At 39.6% G+C, this 18,544-nt stretch overlaps 1 protein-coding gene across 1 annotated transcript; it reads right to left on the bottom strand.

Moving 5' to 3' along the window:
• Positions 1–224: 224 nt before the first annotated feature.
• LOC119917653 (protein FAM161A-like) lies at positions 225–13,642 on the bottom strand. The gene is made up of 5 exons (XM_038738053.1): positions 13,425–13,642; positions 4,616–4,813; positions 3,381–3,658; positions 2,089–2,256; positions 225–1,948 (listed from the first exon to the last, which is right to left on the bottom strand). Exons 2-5 carry the CDS (start codon positions 4,709–4,711, stop codon positions 1,051–1,053), a joined length of 1,440 nt encoding a protein of 479 aa, XP_038593981.1. The 5' UTR covers positions 4,712–4,813; positions 13,425–13,642; the 3' UTR covers positions 225–1,050.
• Positions 13,643–18,544: the final 4,902 nt, after the last annotated feature.

Below are 18,544 nucleotides of genomic sequence, written 5' to 3'. Positions count from 1 at the left end.
GTGAACAAGCCACTTTGAAAAGAGCTTCGGATAAAATAGCTATATAATTGTCATCCATTTAGCTTGAAGGTTCAGTGTGTAATAATTAGGAGGATCAATTGATAGAAATGCAATGTAATAATCCATAACTATGTTTTCAGTGGTGACTTACATGATGAACCGTTATGTTTTTATTACCTTCGAATAAGTCATTTCTATCTACATACACCGCAGGTCCCCTTACATGGAAGTCACTATGTTTCTACAGTAGTAACAATCTACAGAGCGTGTTTCATCACTATGCTGAATGCACACAAAAAACAAGTATAAGAAGTAGTAGTAGTCTAATGTAATAATGTACAACCTCATAAAGAAAAAGTACAAAGTTAGGTTTTTTAGGTAATTTATAATTGCCATTAGAATTCATACATTTGTTTTAAAGTACTTATTACGTCCATGGAACAAGTAAAAGCCCAGTGAGCCATTTGTTGCAATTCGCAACCCTCACCACTAGATGCCACTAAAACCTACACACTGAACCAATAGGTTTCCTGAAGAAAATCACCTGCTGCACCTTAGCATCACTGATGTGGACAGGGGTGTGTGTCTTTATCCCCTTTTTCCTAAAATCAATGGTCAGCTCCTTGGTTTTGCTGACATGTTCTCTGGTGGTGTTGTCCAAAAACTTCAAAAGAGTTTTCTCCATATCAGGGGATGCAGTCGTGGATATGAACAGGAGGAGGATGAGCACACAGCCCTGGGCGCTCTGTGTGTTGAGCACTAGAGTGAAGGAGGTCTGAGCACCAATCCGAACTATCTAGAGTCCATTTGTCAGGAAGTCCAATGCCCAGTTGCAGAGCGTGGTACTTAAGCACAGTGCAAATTGCTGATCAGTTCCATGGGGGAGATTATGTTGAAGGCTTAGCTGAAATCATCAAACCGAATTTTGGTGTGAAAAGTAAGTGGGTTGCTACATGTATTACTCTACAAACTATCTAATCTATTCAGACAAACAAAACAAACACAGATTAGATGCAGGCTGCCTTTTGTATGATTTATAAACACTGTCTCTCACACACTGGTGTAGTCATTTTTAGAGAGGAGAGGCTCTGGGCCACCTGGCTGCAGAGGTGAGCAGATGCTGCAGGCGGGAGCTTTGAGGGGGTCAATGTAGGACCACTGCCTCTCCTTCACCATCTCAATGGAAAGCTCTATCTGCTTTTTCACCGGCTTGGAGGACAGACATCTCTGAGGCTGACAGGAGGCAGGAGAGGTGTCTGACTTGGATTGGAGCACATCCGGCTCAAGGTCCGAGTTTGGATCACTTTGTCCCTCTGTGGCCTCCCTCTCCAGTGACCAGCTTAGAGGCTGGGGCTGGCGGCTTGTGGTCTTGGTGTCTGCTCTGTGTCTGGTGCCGTACACCAATCTGGGCATAGGCCTAGCCTTGAAGGTTTGTCGTTCCTCTTTGGGTCCAAGCTTCCCCAGCTCTGCCACAATCTTCGCCTCCCTCTTTCTCTTCTCTCTCTCCAGGAAATGGAAAGGCTGTGGTGAAGCAGCAGCAGAGGCCTGGTTAGTTTTCTTGTCACGGTTACTGTTATTACTGCGACTTCTGCTTCGGTTGGACTGCTGACTGGAGCCACGGCTGATAATTTCATAGAGAGGCAGGTGAATGTGCGCCGGTGCAGGCGATGCCCTGAACTTTTTCTGGCATTCTTGGAGCTCCTCCAGCTCACGTCTCAGCAACGTGTTCTCCAGCTCGATCTCCGAGCGAGTCCGCACCTTGTGCCTCTTCCTCTCTTCCTCTCTCAGCATCATCTGAAAGGGTTTAGGCACAGTGACCTTGGAGTTTGACCTGACCCTGACCCCAGATTGGCGGGACAGTCTTCCTTGCGGTTTCGGACAGAAGGCCCTGGGCTGGAATCGAAACTGCTTCTGGGTCGTTATTTCTTCCGGGCTCAGTAGGAGGTCTCTGGGAGAAAATAGGAAAGAATGAAATGTGACAGTAAGTGTGCAATTTATCTTTCAGAAAACTTCCTCTCCGTCTCCTCATTGGGCTTCCACTCCAACAATAGCTAGATTTAAGAAGTTTCCTGATACTACTGCACTAACCTCCCAAAAGTTCGGTCCTGGACAGGAGTCCTTCTTGGATTGTCCAGCTCCAGTTCCCCAAAGCTGTCCGCTCCACAAAGCTCAGATTGGTCAGAACCGCTTGATGTCTCATTGAAGTCCAGCTCCTCCTGGGAATTGATCCTCTGGAGTTTCCTGGCAGGGCCGCTACTGCAGGATGCACAGATTACACATCGGGGAGAGATAAAAATAAACTTTGTCAGGCAAACAATTGCTAAATATAAGCCAGAAAATGGAGAGGTAAGGTTTTAACCTTCCTTGGGTAACTATGACCTGAATGATGAGAACCTTCACAGAATCTGTAGAGTTGCTTTACTCATGGGCACAAAGACACACCTTAACCTTCTAAAATTATATATTATACATAGTCACATGCATCATACCTACATTTGTCTGAAGAATTGTACAACAGTAGGTGCTACTACAATATTATTTCTGATCTGGACACAAGTATTGGTCAACTGTGCATCGTCAAATATGGATTATATGGATGAAATGGAAGACTAGCCTTCCAAACAAATCTTATCCATAGTGTCTTTTTTTAATGACAATCCCTCAAAAATCTCCTGCCCTGTGATGAAAGAATAAGACTACACAATCAATTCGAGAAGTGGGTTTGTGGGTTTCTGATTCAACTTTCCAATGTCAGTGTACTGTATTTGCTTAATGATTTTGAAAGAGGTAAGAGCAAGCTCAGAATATGAGCTATCAGAGAAAAGAATATGGTAATATTTCTAGTATATTTCTGCACCCTTTGGAGAATATTCTGAAAGTGAGCATTTGTGACATCTAGGTTACATATAATAACAATGCAGTGGCTATATTTCAGTGTGGAGCAGATCCTCTAATAAATGTATCCACCAGTGTGTTTAAGTGCTATCTTAAACATATTCTTATTCTCTTACTTACAATGGGGATTGATTGTCTCTAAGACTGGGCCTTTTCATGATGTTATTGTGGGCTCAATACAGTTTTGCAGTTGGTTTAGATAAATTGTTTTCTGTGCATAGCTAGACACATGGAAATTGGATTATTTAGGCTATGTATTACCAAATCTAGCTTTGTTTTAACATTGATAGTTATTTGTCGTCTATCTGGAAAATCACTTAAACAGTGGTTACTGGGGGGTTCCTCAGAGACTAGTTAAGGCAAACTCTTTAAACAACACAGACATGGAAAAGCAGCTTCATATGAAAGTCTTAACATCTTGCAATTGGAGCTGGTACGACCCTTGCCCTGTTTATTAATGGATCACAGATATAGACATATCAAACCTGATGGACAGTCTGGCCTCTGTGTTCTCTCCTCTTCCCAGACCTCCGTCATCTTCCTCTCCTTGTCTCTCTCTGCCCTGGCTGATGTACATCCTCTCCAGCTCGGCCATGTTCCTCAGGTGAGCGCTCTTCAGCTCCTCCAGCCTCCTGTAGTACTCCTGGTTGGAGAAGTAAACATGATGCTCCCTCTGAAGACCATAGATTTCCAGCGACAGAGACCTGCGAACCCTCCTGCCACCTTTTCCTTCCTCACTGCACTCTGAATCCAGATCATAGTCCTGAAAGGTTGGAAGTTGTCAATGTTATGCCGTTTGGTGGATGCATCCAATATTATCAACATAATAAACAATAATGTACACTTCGCTGTTTGTTATTAGCACCTTATAATGTTTATTTTTACTGTGTTAACATTTTATAGTGATTCTCGAGTTTTATTGAGAATCAGTCTCACTGTATTTTATGCAAATGTTTAATCATTGTTAATGGCTCACAAAAATGTCTACCTTTTACAATATCAACCTGCAATTAAACCTAATAATGTAATTATTCATACTTAACATGAAAACATGTAGTTTATCTATTATTCAACCTTTTCTATATTAGTTTTCTTCAACAGGATTATTACACTATACTTCTACAATGGGTTAATACCTCAATTTTTCCTGGATTTAGTCATTATGTGTTTTTGAAAACTAATGTCAGGCTCAGAATGCACTGCATGCATTGCATCTACCGTGTAACTACTGTGCTATGCTAAGTGAGTCAGGTGAGGATGTGGTGTAACAGAATATACTCAGAGGTGATTTTCATCTTGAATATATGTAAATTACAATGTGGCATACAAATCTTCAATCAGTTTTTTAAATAAATATCTGTGATATATGTGTCTAGATAATATATATAAAGATACTGTATCTCTTTTAACAATTTGTCATGTTAAACTCTAATTCCAACTATAAAACAGTTTAGATTTATGTACATTTATTGTTGCTTACTTACATAATAATTTCTCCTACATTGCATTAAACGTATATGCCCTCAGGAACATACAAGAATTTAATTGAATAATTGAAGGTGTTTTAACTGCTTGGATTAATAGTTACAATCAAATTGATCAACTACATTAACTTGAAATTAGTACACATTTTGTCAATAACTTGTAGAACTTTAGCATGTGGGGTTGTGAGCTTTTTGCAGCCAGTTGTAAATGTAGTTTGTTATCTTTAAAGCCTCACCTCACTGGTAGAGTCCTCGTCTACAAAATAATGGTCTCTTTCCCCTCCATACAGAGCCATTAATTCCTTGTTTTTCAAAGCGGGTGATCGGTGCATCTTTCTCCGTATTCTCCAAATAAAACTGAAATTTCACTACCAGCCTGAAGCAGAGCAGAGCTTCTGTGTGTCCTCTGTCGCCTCAGTCTGCACACTGACCTGCTAGCATGGGTAAATTAGAGCAGGACACCAGCAAAGATTAGCACGCACCTTATTGACACACACACATACACACAGAGACTGAAAGCTTTATCCTCTTAGCAGGAGGAGTCGTGATTTTACAGTCGTCAGGGGTTGCCTTTGGCCAGATGGTCCATATGGTCCAGTGGATTTTCACTTGAAAACATGATTCAAAGTCAGTGTCTGTGTGGATGCTCCCAATCTGATTTACAGATTAACTTTCGTAAATACAACACAAGTGGTGATTTACAGCAACCTGCACCTGTTGCAATTTGGCAAACTGTCTACAGGAGCGAACGCAAAGAAGAGAAATATACCATAGCGGTGACTTACAGTATGTTACATGAAATGAATACCTACACGACTTCCAATCATATTACCAGCTCTACAAGAAGCACCCTCCACCACTCCAACTTAAACCCCACCTCCACCTGTCAGCAGTGTACAACAGACCCAATGACAACTACTGTCATAGTCATAGAGTAAAACATAGAAGTCAAAGAGTCTCCTGCACAGGTACAGAAATATGCAAATACATTTAATTTTCACAGGACGGATAACTGAAATTCATGTTTTACATCATTAACTCCCACTAAAATATATCAAGGGTAAACAATAAAAACGTTTTCATATTCTGTGGCAGCTTGCAACAGAGTGTTTGGAAGAGTAAACCTTCAAAGATGAGAGCTAAACAATGTTTGTGAGTCGGACACCACAAGGAAAAGGAAAATAACTACCCTTAAAGTTAGTAATAAATTCTGCACTATTTGGATTACAGAGGAGGACATGCTGTTTTCTGGAAATGGGGCTCAAAAAATATTAAAATGATCATCAATCAATGACCACTTGCACTGCTGACCTTTCTGGTCCTGTGGCATAAAAGGAAAGCTCCCAAACTTTTGCTTCTAAATGCTTTGGCTGAGATCAAGTGAAGTGAAGCCTGGGCCTCAGTTCAGCTGCGAGATTTTGGGTATTTGACAGATGAAGCTGGAGAGGGAGGACGCATAGATGAGCCAAATGTGTTAATCTGTTTACTTAGGTTTCTCATCACTGTCACTACAAGTCCTAAAGTCTTCACCTCGTGCTTCGACACCTATCCCCATCTGTCTCCTGTCTCCCTCTATTTCATCTCCCATCAATCTACCTAAGAGCCTGAGACAGCAGGAGAGATCTGAAGATGAAGAGACAGGGTGATTTCAGTGCCATTAAAGCAAAATATCATAACATAACGAATGGTTTATTAGTGGTTTCCAACCTCTTTTGCTTATGACCTATTAAAATCAAGAAATATCTAATTGTGCCTCTCATTAAAAGCTATAGCTTTAGTGTGTACATGAGCTATGAGCACTCAGATTGTTTGATCTGAAGAATTTTTGGTGACCCAAAAGGACGAAAGTATCCAGTAACTGAAAAAGAAAAAATCTAAATAAAGATAAAAGCAGACATTTTCTCTTCTTTTCTTATTATCCATTAAAAATCTTGTGATTTTTCAGAATCATCTTGGGATCCATTGGTAGGTCCTGACCTTCAAGTTAAGAACCACTCCATTAACGTAATCCTACAAATATTAATGTAATATATAATTTGAGGTCACTATAAAGTCACTACAGTATAAAGGTATGTAAGAATGGTATATATATATACCACAGTAGGAGGACGGGAAAGCTGCACACTCAAAACTCAAATAATCTCATTTTTTATTATTTTATACAGCCAAAACAACATTGATCCACACGATGGAGCTGTTGTGCTTTTAGTGAAGCAATAAGAAGCTTTTAGTTTGAAACTTACTTTACTTTCAGATGTTACCTTATTATATTCACCTGCTTTACAGTCATCATAATCAAGTCATGCACATCAGTGTTAGCCTACTTAAATTTTTTTTAATTTTAAAGTTGTGTTTTAGTGGTTTAACAGTACTTTTTTTTTTTCATTTTCTCACGTCATAGTTTCTAGAATCATGGGGGGGGGGGTTGTTTATACTCTTTCCTCAATTCTTGAAACACCTTGTTCTCAAAGTTCACAGAGCTTTTATTCAACATCCTTCCAGGTAAACTCCCCTTTGTTTGTGTGTGTGTGTGTGTGTGAGAGAGAGAGAGAGAGAGACTAAAACGAAGTCAAAAAGAAAATAGCCATTCTCTGCAACAAATTAAACTTGTTGAGGGTCACTCGACATGGAGATATCCCAGCATGCAGTGGGCAAAGAAGGGTAACAACAACCAGTCTATTGGAGAGTTTAGGTAAGAATATTTGCTTAATACACACAAGTCAGTAACTCAAAACATATTCAGTACAATGGGGGAAAAATTATTTCTGGAAAAAGAATGCTTGATTTATGTATAAATATATTTACACTGAGCATCAAGAGTCTCATTGCTCAGTTGTTTGATAAATAAATATTAATATGATAAGATATACACTGCCGTATACTGTGGACTTTATTTAGTATTTCTGTATGTCTGCTGTATGTGTGTGTGTGTGTGTCCAGTTTTCCACTGGGCTCCTCAGTGTGTTGGCGTGGAATGAATAGTGGCAGTGTTCAGTCAGAGTGGGGCTGAGTAAACAGTCATCACAAGCTTGGCAGTCCTTTGCCACATACAGCAGTGCTGCTGCACAAAGCCACAGTTCTACTCTGCTTTTGTGGGACAAATAGTGGTTTACTAAACCATAAAACATCTCAAGGGTTTGTTATTTTCACTCTGAAAAACACTCGATATAATGCAATGCTTTACAGACCTCATAAATTAAATTTTTCAGTTTCAGTTTCATGCTTCATGGCATTTAAGAGCAAATGAATACTAATCTCTACAGTCAAACAGTTACTGTATTATTGTTCTTAGGACATCCAAAAATGCATTTGATTTTGTTTCTCCTCAGCTTTGAAACTTCCAGAAAACTCAACAGAGGCCAAATCAGTGCACATTTTTTAAAAGCTTCTTAATACTTATATATCTTTCTAGATCTGTATCTTATAACTTAACTTAACATATTTTGTAGTTTTCCCCACTTATTAGCCATGCTATCATATAATGCCTTTCTTTCTTTTCTACCTTCTGTAAAACTCTTTACAACACTGAAAATGATAAATGTACTACTTACTTACTTAGCCTATTATTCACTCACTGAAATATGGTACATGTTTGATTTGTGCAATATCATTTGTAACATTTCCGACATTATCCCAGGGTTTTTTAGCTTATAATACCAACATAAATTGTAGAGGACTTCTTTTAAAAACCTTTTGTGTTATGCATATGACACAAGACACAATAGCAGCATCAAATGTCTAGGCTGTTGCAGCCTAAAAAATAAGGTTTGATCTTTTTAGTTTTTTAGTCTCATTTAGCAAGATGAAAGCCAAATAAGTGGCTGACATACCTTGAGCGATGATTTCCCATTTCTAAACCCTTTGGAATTTGAACTCTTGCTAGATTATAGCTTTTTCTAACAGGCACTAGTAACTGTAAATATTCTTGAATGCTTGTTTTCAAAGTACAAATACGAGTACGAATAAAAAGACAAACATCAGAAAAAAGCAATACAATTTCTTCTTTTAGCTGCCTTAGTTGTCGTTGCCATTGTGAACCTGATTAAGGCCTTCAACAGCCATTGCATTATCTTTCCTCAGAAAAGGCACAGACAAGAATTAACTTGTTATCAGATTAGCCATCAACATGCACAAGAAAACAGAAATAACAGCAAAGGGTTAAAGAAAGGCAATCAGAATCAAAAAGTTTGATGTCTGTTAGTTGAATTGTTGTTGGCAGGACAAATATCGACTATAAGTACTAATGTTAGTAGATTAATTGAATGGTAAGAGATACAAGTCCTGAAATATGGAAGGATAAGTACTAATTTAAAGTTAAAGCAAAAGGTCTATAAGCAAATCTAAGCTTAAAATAGTTTTCAGCTTAGATTTAAAGGCCTCAAGAGAATCAGACTGTCTAATGTCAGCAGGAGGTTTATTCCAGAGAAAAGGAGCACGGAGGAAAAGGCCCTGCAGCCTGCTGACTTCTTTTTAGCTCTGGGGACACATAACAGCCCCGTATTCTGAGAGCAGGGAGCACAGAATAGATGTGAGGTTTAATGAGATCAGAGAGATAAAAAGGGGTGAGCCCATTTACAAAGTCATATTTTATTTATAAGTGAAAGAGCTCTGGAGCTCCTTCAGGGGTAATTTGTCAGAACAGCCACACCGCCTTCTACAGAGAAGCAACATGACCACAACCTTTCCGGGAGAGGCCCACGTTTAGGAGGAAATCCCCCTCACCTCTTCTCAACTCACATTATGTACACACATGCATTGAGAAATGCATGTAGTTACGCGCACTAACTCGTAACTCAAATGCCACGTGGCCACAGAGAGACACATTTGACCCTCCACAGGAGCCCACACAAACATGATAAAGATCTTATCTGCTAACCTCCCACTTAACGACAGACCTTCACAACCTGTTTGTCTTAGAGGGGTATACACCACCCTCTCGTCAACAAGCCCATCATTTATATTACACAGCCTGGGCTCTGAATGGGTGGCTAATTGCAGTCTAAATGTAAGACACAGACAAACATGGCTACCGCCCTAAAGACCTAATGGGAGGCAATGATAGGTAAAGTTGGTGTTGTCGTACAAGGAATAAATAATTCAAGGTATCATTTCAGGGGAAAAAATGCTTGAACATTTATATGGTCTCCCTGTACTTTTGGTCACATAGGGTAGCCTATGTGACATGACTATCAAAAAAAACCTGCACACTAAGCATCTTGAAATATTTAAATAATACTAAAAATACATAGCATTTAATTAAAGCCAGAAACTGTTTCATAAAAAGAACCTTCTTCATGGAGAATATTGTATTGTATTCATCATTTGTAGCACATGACTTGTTTGTTTGGGATTTGCCTAATCTGCCTGATATGGCTGAAATTCAGTGACAGTGAACTGCAACATTCCCGCTTAGAAATCTGGTCGGGCACTTTTGTTGCATCTCTCTCGCTCACTCTCTTCTTTGTTTCCTCTCACATTTCCACTACAGCTATCGCATAAAGACATCAAATGCCCTGAAAAAGAATAAAATAACAGTGTTAACAGTGTATAATAAATAATCCTTCAAAGCTCATATAACTGGTTAAAATCCTTATAGTCCAGAAGGGGGTGAAACATTCATAAAAAAAAAACATTTTTAAAATATTAATGATCTGCTAAGGTAATATAAAATGGCTTTCAAGATGTTGAAGCCAGTCAGTTAGAAGCAGCAAGAAACATGAAACACTTTCGTTTCTGACAGTTGTCTGTGCATTTAGTACAGGAAACAGAAAGGCAGACTACAGAGTACATTTTTTAACTAATGATATGGTCCACCCATTCACTGCATTTCTTATCTGTATTGGTAAATGCATTCCATGAATTCTTTTTGAGATGTTTGCAATTTCTGGTTTATCTGCATTATCTCTAATTCAATGGCTATTTCCCACAGAATACCTTTCGACAGCCTTCAGGGAACAAATATAACCCTGTTGGAATTTTGGTTGGTGGTTAGTGATAATAATAACAAAAACAAAAGAGAGAGAGAGTTTCCATTTGCAATACAGCATGTCCAGTAGCTGCACAAAGTAAGTTATAGTTGTTTGGTCTTAATCCCAAATTCTTCTTTATATATTCTTTCTTTCTCATGGCTCTCAGGCTCAGTGGCACTAATGCTACAGGCCAGGAAACAGATTAATGCTTTTGTAACATCAACTCGCCAGTCACACACCATCCCCCTTAGAGATACAATTGCATCATTGTAAAGGTAAAAGCTGCATGTAGAAAACTACAGAGCGAGTTTGGAAGTGTTAAGAAGGCATAGTAGCTGTCATGGAGCTGCACTCTGCAAGGTTTTTTTCTTTCGTGTTTGTGGGTTAGGTGTTTCTTCAACCTAGATGTATAGGTTTACACACCCAACACCTTTCAGCATTTCCAGACTTAACATCTGTGAATCATAAAACATCAGGCTGTGTGCAGTTCGTCATTGTGTCAAAGTATAAAATTCAGCTTGAAGCAGCTTCTTCGGCTGACCTAAACACAGCACGTCACGTGGGTTTATTTTCAGCTTTAAGCATGTGAGCTTCGGTTTATTTTTATATCCTGCTGTTAAACATCTCTCACAAATCATACGAGGGGAAACTATCTGATTATTTGTGAAAGTCAGACTGACTGAGCTCCGTATTTAGCTTATGGGTCACAATGATGTTGGTGAAGTGAGAGTTCAACAGACCTGGTACAGATGTTTTTAGCTGCTCTCCCCATATGTTTAATACAATATGTAAAGTGGAATACAATATGTAAAGTGACCACGCCTTTAGGGTTTGTTCAGTTTGAGCTATGAATGTGTTTACTTACACCACCATGAGTTTAAAATCTCCTTTTAGCACGCCATCTCAAACAAATGAAAGAGAGAGACAAAGGTTTCTCTGTGGCTGACCTCTAGAGAGAGTGGATCGTCTATCATTGTGTTAGACCTTTACACAGAAGAAAGAGAGTGATTCCTTTTCCCTTTTATAGGCATCGCAGTAGCTCGTCCAAACAAGTGGGGATAAGATACTAACTTATCAGGCAGCGGTGAGGTCTGTCCTCTCAGTTTGTGCTCATACTTTCTCCTCTCCATATTTCACAAGAATGTTTGCTCTCCACAGCTTTTGTTTATATGAATTCCCCTCTATCCTCAAATGGCCCTCGCAATGCAATGACAGAGATCAGCAAAAGTTCAAAAGTGTACACTATTTACCCTTTTCATCCCGCTAGCCCCAAACCAGACCATGTGAAAGTCACAATGATCAGTTTTAGCAGTGATAACAATAACTTTGCAATTTAAATTATTTATTTTGTTTATTCAAATATTTAAAGTGTAGTGATACTTTTACTTATTGTCAACAAATCCCATTTCTCGGTGCAATAGAAAACAAAAAACTAAAATAAATAATCCCAAATGCAGTATTTACTTCTGTGCGAGGAATGTTGTCTAATAAGTAGTGCACAACTGTTAAAATTAAACTATGTATTTGTGACCTGATTTAGGTCAAACCAATGGACTTCAGCTGAGTGCCACCGTCAGCGTGGGGAAATCAGAAAGTACCGAGAGATGCTAACACATTGTTAGTTTTGGTCTTTTCATTTGATTCGTTGACAGTAAGAAACATAAATAACAACACCAGCCTTAAATAAAGACACATTTTAAATTAGCTTAGGTGATTAGTGATTCGTAATGCATTTTTCAAGGTCCATCTTTGTTACAGGTATAAGAATAATGCCATTGAACACATCACAATGATTGCCTTCCTTCATCAATTAAATTAACGAATCAGGGTAGTTTGGAGCATATACCTCAATATGTTTACCCCAGCTGAATTCTGATGCTGCTGTTGCAATTTGCCAATTTATGTCCAGTACTTCAGTTCAGATAAAGCTATCAGACAATTAGCTTAGCTTAGTATTAAGCCCTTTAGCATAGGTTTTGGACATGCAGCGTCGTTAGGTTTAGGTAACAAAACTACTTGTTTAGGTTTAGGAAAACATCATGGTTTGGGTTAAAATAACTGTGTTACTTACATGACTTAACTTACGGAAGTTAAAGGGGCTATATGTAGTTTTTTTTTAATGAAATTAATCACTTTTTTATCGCCTATGTGTGAAGGGGTTGTATTTCACTTAAAAATAATCTAAAAAAAAGATCTAGCCTGTTTTTTCTGTTAAGCAACCTCTGACGGCCAGTATGCCTAATCCTATGTAAAGACTCCAGGTCGGATGTTCCATGAACTAGCTCAGCTGTTAAGTGCATGGGTGTTCCCGAATGTCTCCCCTTCTGATTCTGCACTGTAGACACAGCAAAAACACCGCAGCTAACGTGATGGGGTCCACTAAAACCTAAAAACGAACAGACTCCAACACAAACTCCACGTAAGAATAAAAACCATTCAGTTAACATTTATTGTCGTTTTACGGATACTCAGTTACACAGCTTCTCCACCGTCTCAGTCGCTGTAGGCTGACTGACCTGACCCACATAATGTACAACAACGGAACATAACGGTGCAGGACACCACAGTGGAAGACCCATTCACTACTGCGGCCTAACTGTTATACCATATAACCATTTTGTTATCATGTAAAATGTTTTCTGTGGCCAAGGTATACACTCTTTACACTTTAAACTGTATTATTTTTGCAAAACTTAAATAAAATTGAGCCATAGCTTATTTGAAAATGAAAATGAATCACTAATGTTAGTCTTCTATCATCTGCAATGCAGATGAAACATCATCCTCTCTTTTGAAACTGAGCATGATGTTCTGTGAGCTCTGATACTGTGAAGTTATACACTGTATGTCCTCTTGTGATGTCCCTCCATAGATAATCACTCTGTTCAGACACATCCACGAAAATGTTGATAACAGTCTGAGAGAGAGAGAGAGTGTGTCTTTGGTTTTACTGCAGAGGAAGTGGCCCATTAGAGGCGGTGGTTTGATTTGAAATTGTGCACAAGTGTTTGGGAATGTGCGTTGGTGTGTCCACACAAACACACACACACACACATCCATGTACACACGCACTCACCTTGTACACAGTATTTGCCTGCAGCTCTGTTGTGTTTGTAGCTCTTGACAAAAGGACCTTGATGTTGTTCCAGCGGTGTTTCATGCTGTGGTCCAGTCGTGCTGCTCCTCTCATCTCTACCTCTAATCTCTAAAACACAATCTGACTGCTCTGTTGCTGCTCTGAAAAGGCTGCCTGGCTCCTTGCTGTGTGTTGCAGGAAATCTGCTACATGCAGTCGCACAGTACGTCTGCTGTGTCTGGCTTCTGTCATCTTGTGGTTACTGACTATCAGGAAGAATATTTGTAGATGTTTTAGACAAGCTGTGCAGATGTTGCTCCTACTTTCCCCTCTCTGTTATTAAATATATTTTAAGTAGATTAAAGGGTCAGTTCACCAAAATAATTGTGAACCAAATCTTCTCTCTCACAGTTAAGGCTTGTGCAGACTAGGCCTACACGATTTTCAGCATCGCCGGATGGCCATGCCGTCATTGAGTAGCCTAGTTCACACTTAACAACTGGCAACCACCGATCAACTGCTGATTTACTCCCGATCACAGCCTGACGGTCGCCGAGCAGCAAATCGGGCTAAAAATCGTGTAGTGTGAACTAGGCTTTAGTGGTATTTAGGTTTACACTGGGTTCAAGTTATGTGGGAGCCAGTGGGAGCTCAGCTCCCATAAGGATGGTCTGAGATCCCATGGAAGCAGTAAAATCATGCACCTGTGGGGGTCACTAATTCATTTATCAACAACCATTATTTTGAATCACGAATGATGTATTTTTCATTATGATTAGTACCTACTATTATTTACATTAAACATCAAGATAAACTGACTTAATGAACACACTTTCCTAATGAACTACGCTGCGCATCGCATGATTGACAGGATGGATGCACTTCTCCAACCAAGTTTACTTGACCCCAGACTTAGTCCGAAAGTCCACAGAGCCAGAACAGCCTTTCTACTAAATGTTTGTGCTTACACAAGAAGTGCTGTAGTGCGTCCATAGACTGAGTGCGTCCAGGAAGCGTCCCAGCGTCAAGCAGCAAGAAGTCATGATGTTTTGTTAAAATATGATAAGTTTGCCATTTGTTCGAAATACAAATGTTACTTTATTATTTACATTTATTAAAACGTGTCTCCTTGGAATCTAATGTGTTTGTTGGTAATTGTCTTGTGGTGGTTTTCCATGGAAACCATGAGTGAAAAGACTGTTTCATTTGATAAGAGTTGCTGAATTCTCATGCTATGATGTACCACATCTACCAGCAGGGCCCGGGGTCAGTCGCCCACATACACCCCTGCACCCCTGCAACCTGCACCCTGCACCCTGCACCCATGCTACCGCTACCGCTACTTATAGATAAGACTTACACCCTGTCAAGATTATAACTCCAACCCTGGCTGAACAGATAGGTTTAGTTCAACTATAGACAGTATAAAAGTTGAGGAAGCATCCACAGTGTTGTCACTCATTTATTATTATCAATGGCTTCTTCTTTCCTCTATTTACAGTAACAAGTTTTAACCTCATCAAGAGCTCAACAGCCAGTGTTTCGTGAGAAAATTATTCAGTGACACCATTCATTAAAACCACAAAGGAAGTGAGTAAAGAACAGACTCAAGGCAACATAGGCACGGATTTCCTGTAACTTAAATTTCGTTCTGAGTGAAAACAAGAACTAAGGAAAACACAACTTTCAAAAAAGAAAGGGTTTTACTTCACTGTCTCCTTCTGTGGTGAGTAAGACTGTTAAAGTTAGTGTGGAGGGACTGCACAAAGAATACTATTTTATTTTCATTCACTTCTAATTCATCAGTGCCAGTAATCTACCAGATGTTATGACACCTGTATGTAAATGTGTAAAAGTGCTGGTTTCAAGCTCCACTGGTTTTGCAAGAAGCATTTGTATTACAGCCCAGTTTCTGGGAATATGGCCTCCTATACTCCAACATACAGTAGAGTGTGGTTGATTAAGCAAATGCAAAATACTTACTACAGTATTTGTTCCGCAATTTATCTTAGTATTTAAGAAAATACTAAGACAAATCTCCATAATCCTCCAAAACCACATAATCCTCGAAACTTCTTGAAGGTGCAGCGCAGTTTCTTGCATGTTGCAGCAGCAGTTTAGTTAATGCATGGTTAAAGTAATCCAAATAAAACTACAATATTACACTGCACAAAATTATAAACACAACGTTTTTGTTTTTGCCCCCATTCATCACAAGCTGAACTTAAAGATCTAAGACTTTCTCTATGTACACAAAAGGCCCATTTCTTTCAATATTGTTCACAAATCTGTCAGAATCTGTGTGAGTGAGCACTTCTCATTTGCTGAGATAATCCATCCACCTCACAGGTGTGGCATATCAAGATGCTGACCAGACAGCATGGCTATTGCACAGGTGTGCCTTAGGCTGGCCACAATAGTGGCAGTTTCACTGTGCTGGGAGGGTCCAGAGGGGTGCGGAAACCAGTCAGTATCTGGTGTAACACACCTCCTTTGCATAGAGCTGATCAGGTTGTTGATTGTGGCCTGTGGAATGTTGGTCCACTCCTCTTCAATGGCTGTGCGAAGTTGCAGTCAGGTCAAGACCTTGATGAGGACGACGAGCATGCAGATGAGCTTTCCTGAGCGAAATGGGCCTTTTGTGTACATAGAGAAAGTCTTAGATCTTTGAGTTCAGCTCATGATGAATGGAGGCAAAACAAAAGTGTTGCATTTATAATTTTGTTCAGATTTCTTTGCTGCCAATCAAAGACATTGCTGCTCAAAGCGAGATTGCCCACTGGGGGTTATTTTTTTTCTCTCGATTGTTTATTCTTCATTAAAATTGCATAAGAATATACAGTCCTGAAATAGTGACACTTCTCTCACTTCCGAGGAATTTAGCAAGAACAACAATCTACAGCCATGCTATCAGCTTAGTGAAGCAGATACTTTGAGCTAAATGTTAACTTTGGCATGCTAATGTCCTTACAATGACACCGCTAACATGCTGATGCTAAGTAGGACTAATGTTTACCATGTTCATTTCTGTGTAGTGTGTTTTTGACACAAAGTACAGCTGAGGATGTCATTAATCCATCCACTAGTTGTTGAGACATCAACATTCACTGAAAAACACAAGAGAAATAGTTGAAACCATGAATGTCTGTACTGATTTTGTGACAATCGATCTTTTAGATGTTTAGTGAAATGTTTGACCCGCTAATGGTGCTTGTGGGAAAGTCAAGGGAATCATAAATCCTAAATGTTAACATCAGCATGCCAACAAGCACGTAAATAAATAAGTCATAGGAAATCTATCCCAAATTTCATTACAATCCATTCAATAGTTTTTGAGACATTTCAGTCTGGACCAAAGTAGTGGACGGCCCGACCAACGGACTGCAACACCACTGCTATTATGACCTTTATCATGATGTTAACTGCTAATGTTACTCATTCACTCTCCTCTAGCCTTTCTTGGGATTCAACCCATCAACTTTCCAGGTACCTCCCACCTGTCTGGCCTGCAGGCTACAGCCACCTCAGCCTCCATGACCTCCATGTCAGCATACCAGGGTAGATGGATTATAGTTGAGTACAGGCAGGACCTCAAGAGCCGGATACATTAGCAAGCAAGCGTTTTACTACGCAGCATTATGGCAGGTGATGAAGAATCTGGGCTGCTCCTCTCTAGCATTGCCCATGTTCCCCAGAGTCAGCATTTGTGTGGGATTCATATTTCTGATTAGGTAGATATATTAGCAAAAGGTCACCAAGACGGCATGTGGACCAGGTCATAACTACCTGTGCCTTTGCTTTATAACTCATCTGTTTATTTCTTACTCTTGCTCTTAAATAACACATTCCTGTAACTAAACCTTTCTTCTCCCTAACTCTTTTTCTGTTGCTCTTTCCACATGTCTCTGCTTGACATCACATCTCTATCAGGCAAAGTTTTACCTTCTTTCCCCTGTTCTTTATTGTATAAGCAGTATGATTCTTTCATGATTTGGTTTGTCAGGACATTTGGAGCATCATGGGCACAAATTAGCAGCATTACTCTCATGACAAGAATATGCTGTCAGGAAATATATTACCAGGAAACATGTGAAAATACTTTTGATCATGTTCCCATTGATGACAAGGTCAATTAGCTACATTCTCCAAACACAGGGAGAGTTTGTAATAGTTGAGGGTTGTCATTTTCCTGGGTTTAAGAGCAGTTTTGACGTGTCTTCTTCAGAATAAGTATCAATTTAGGAAAACAAGTTTTCTTACTGACTGTAGTTGGACAACAGTGAAGCCCTCTGATTTCATCAGGGTGACCATTTGATTTTGTTTGCCAATAAAAATAACAGCCTGGACATTACATTTAAAGTGGTTATATTATGCTCATTTTCAGGTTCAAGTTTATTTAGGGGTTTTACCAGATCAGGTTTACATGGTTTCATTTTCATAAAACACCATAGTTTTTGTGATACTGCACATTGCTGCAGCACCTCTTTTCACCCTGTGTGTTGAAGGCTTCATTTTAGCTATGGAGTGATACATCTTGCCTCTACATGATCTTTGTTGGGAGTTGCACATGCACACTTCCTAGTTAAGGACTACTAGCCAATCAGAAGTCGAGTAGGGCGGGTCCTGAAAAACCAATAAATACGGATTCAGTTTAGCTGTATGTGTTCCCCTTACCAGCTTAGCAACATGGACTGGAGCAAAAGTCTCAGAGTGGTGAGTTATTAATCTGTAAAAAATGTATCACAAGAAAGAAGAGAAAAAAAGATGGCGCCAGTGTTCATGGCAAGCCGTCTGTCCTCGTCTTGTCTGCTTAGTTTGCTGTTTGCTATCATTCTATTTATATGTTGTCAAGATGTCTCTGCTATACTCATCTATGATCGCCAAACACTTCTCAATATTCGGGCCTCTGAAGATGTACTTAGAAGGCATGATTTGAGAGATTATTGGACTAGGAGTCCTCCTCCTTTCCTGGCTGATATACCAACGCACCTGCGCCGTCCACCATGTGATATTCCCCGAAAGAAGCACTTCAGGCAACGGAGAAAGCGTGGAGGTGTGCTGGTCAGATACAAGGCTTACCTTGCATCCGCAGACGGGACGTGTCCTTACAATGGATGCTA

Source organism: Micropterus salmoides, unplaced genomic scaffold, assembly GCF_014851395.1.
Source record: "Micropterus salmoides isolate LMB-PRFRI ecotype aquatic unplaced genomic scaffold, ASM1485139v1 Ms_hic_scaffold_22, whole genome shotgun sequence".
Lineage (NCBI taxonomy): Eukaryota > Metazoa > Chordata > Actinopteri > Centrarchiformes > Centrarchidae > Micropterus > Micropterus salmoides.
The sequence above is the reverse complement of the archived record's forward strand: the minus strand, read 5'-3'. Positions and strand labels throughout refer to the sequence as shown.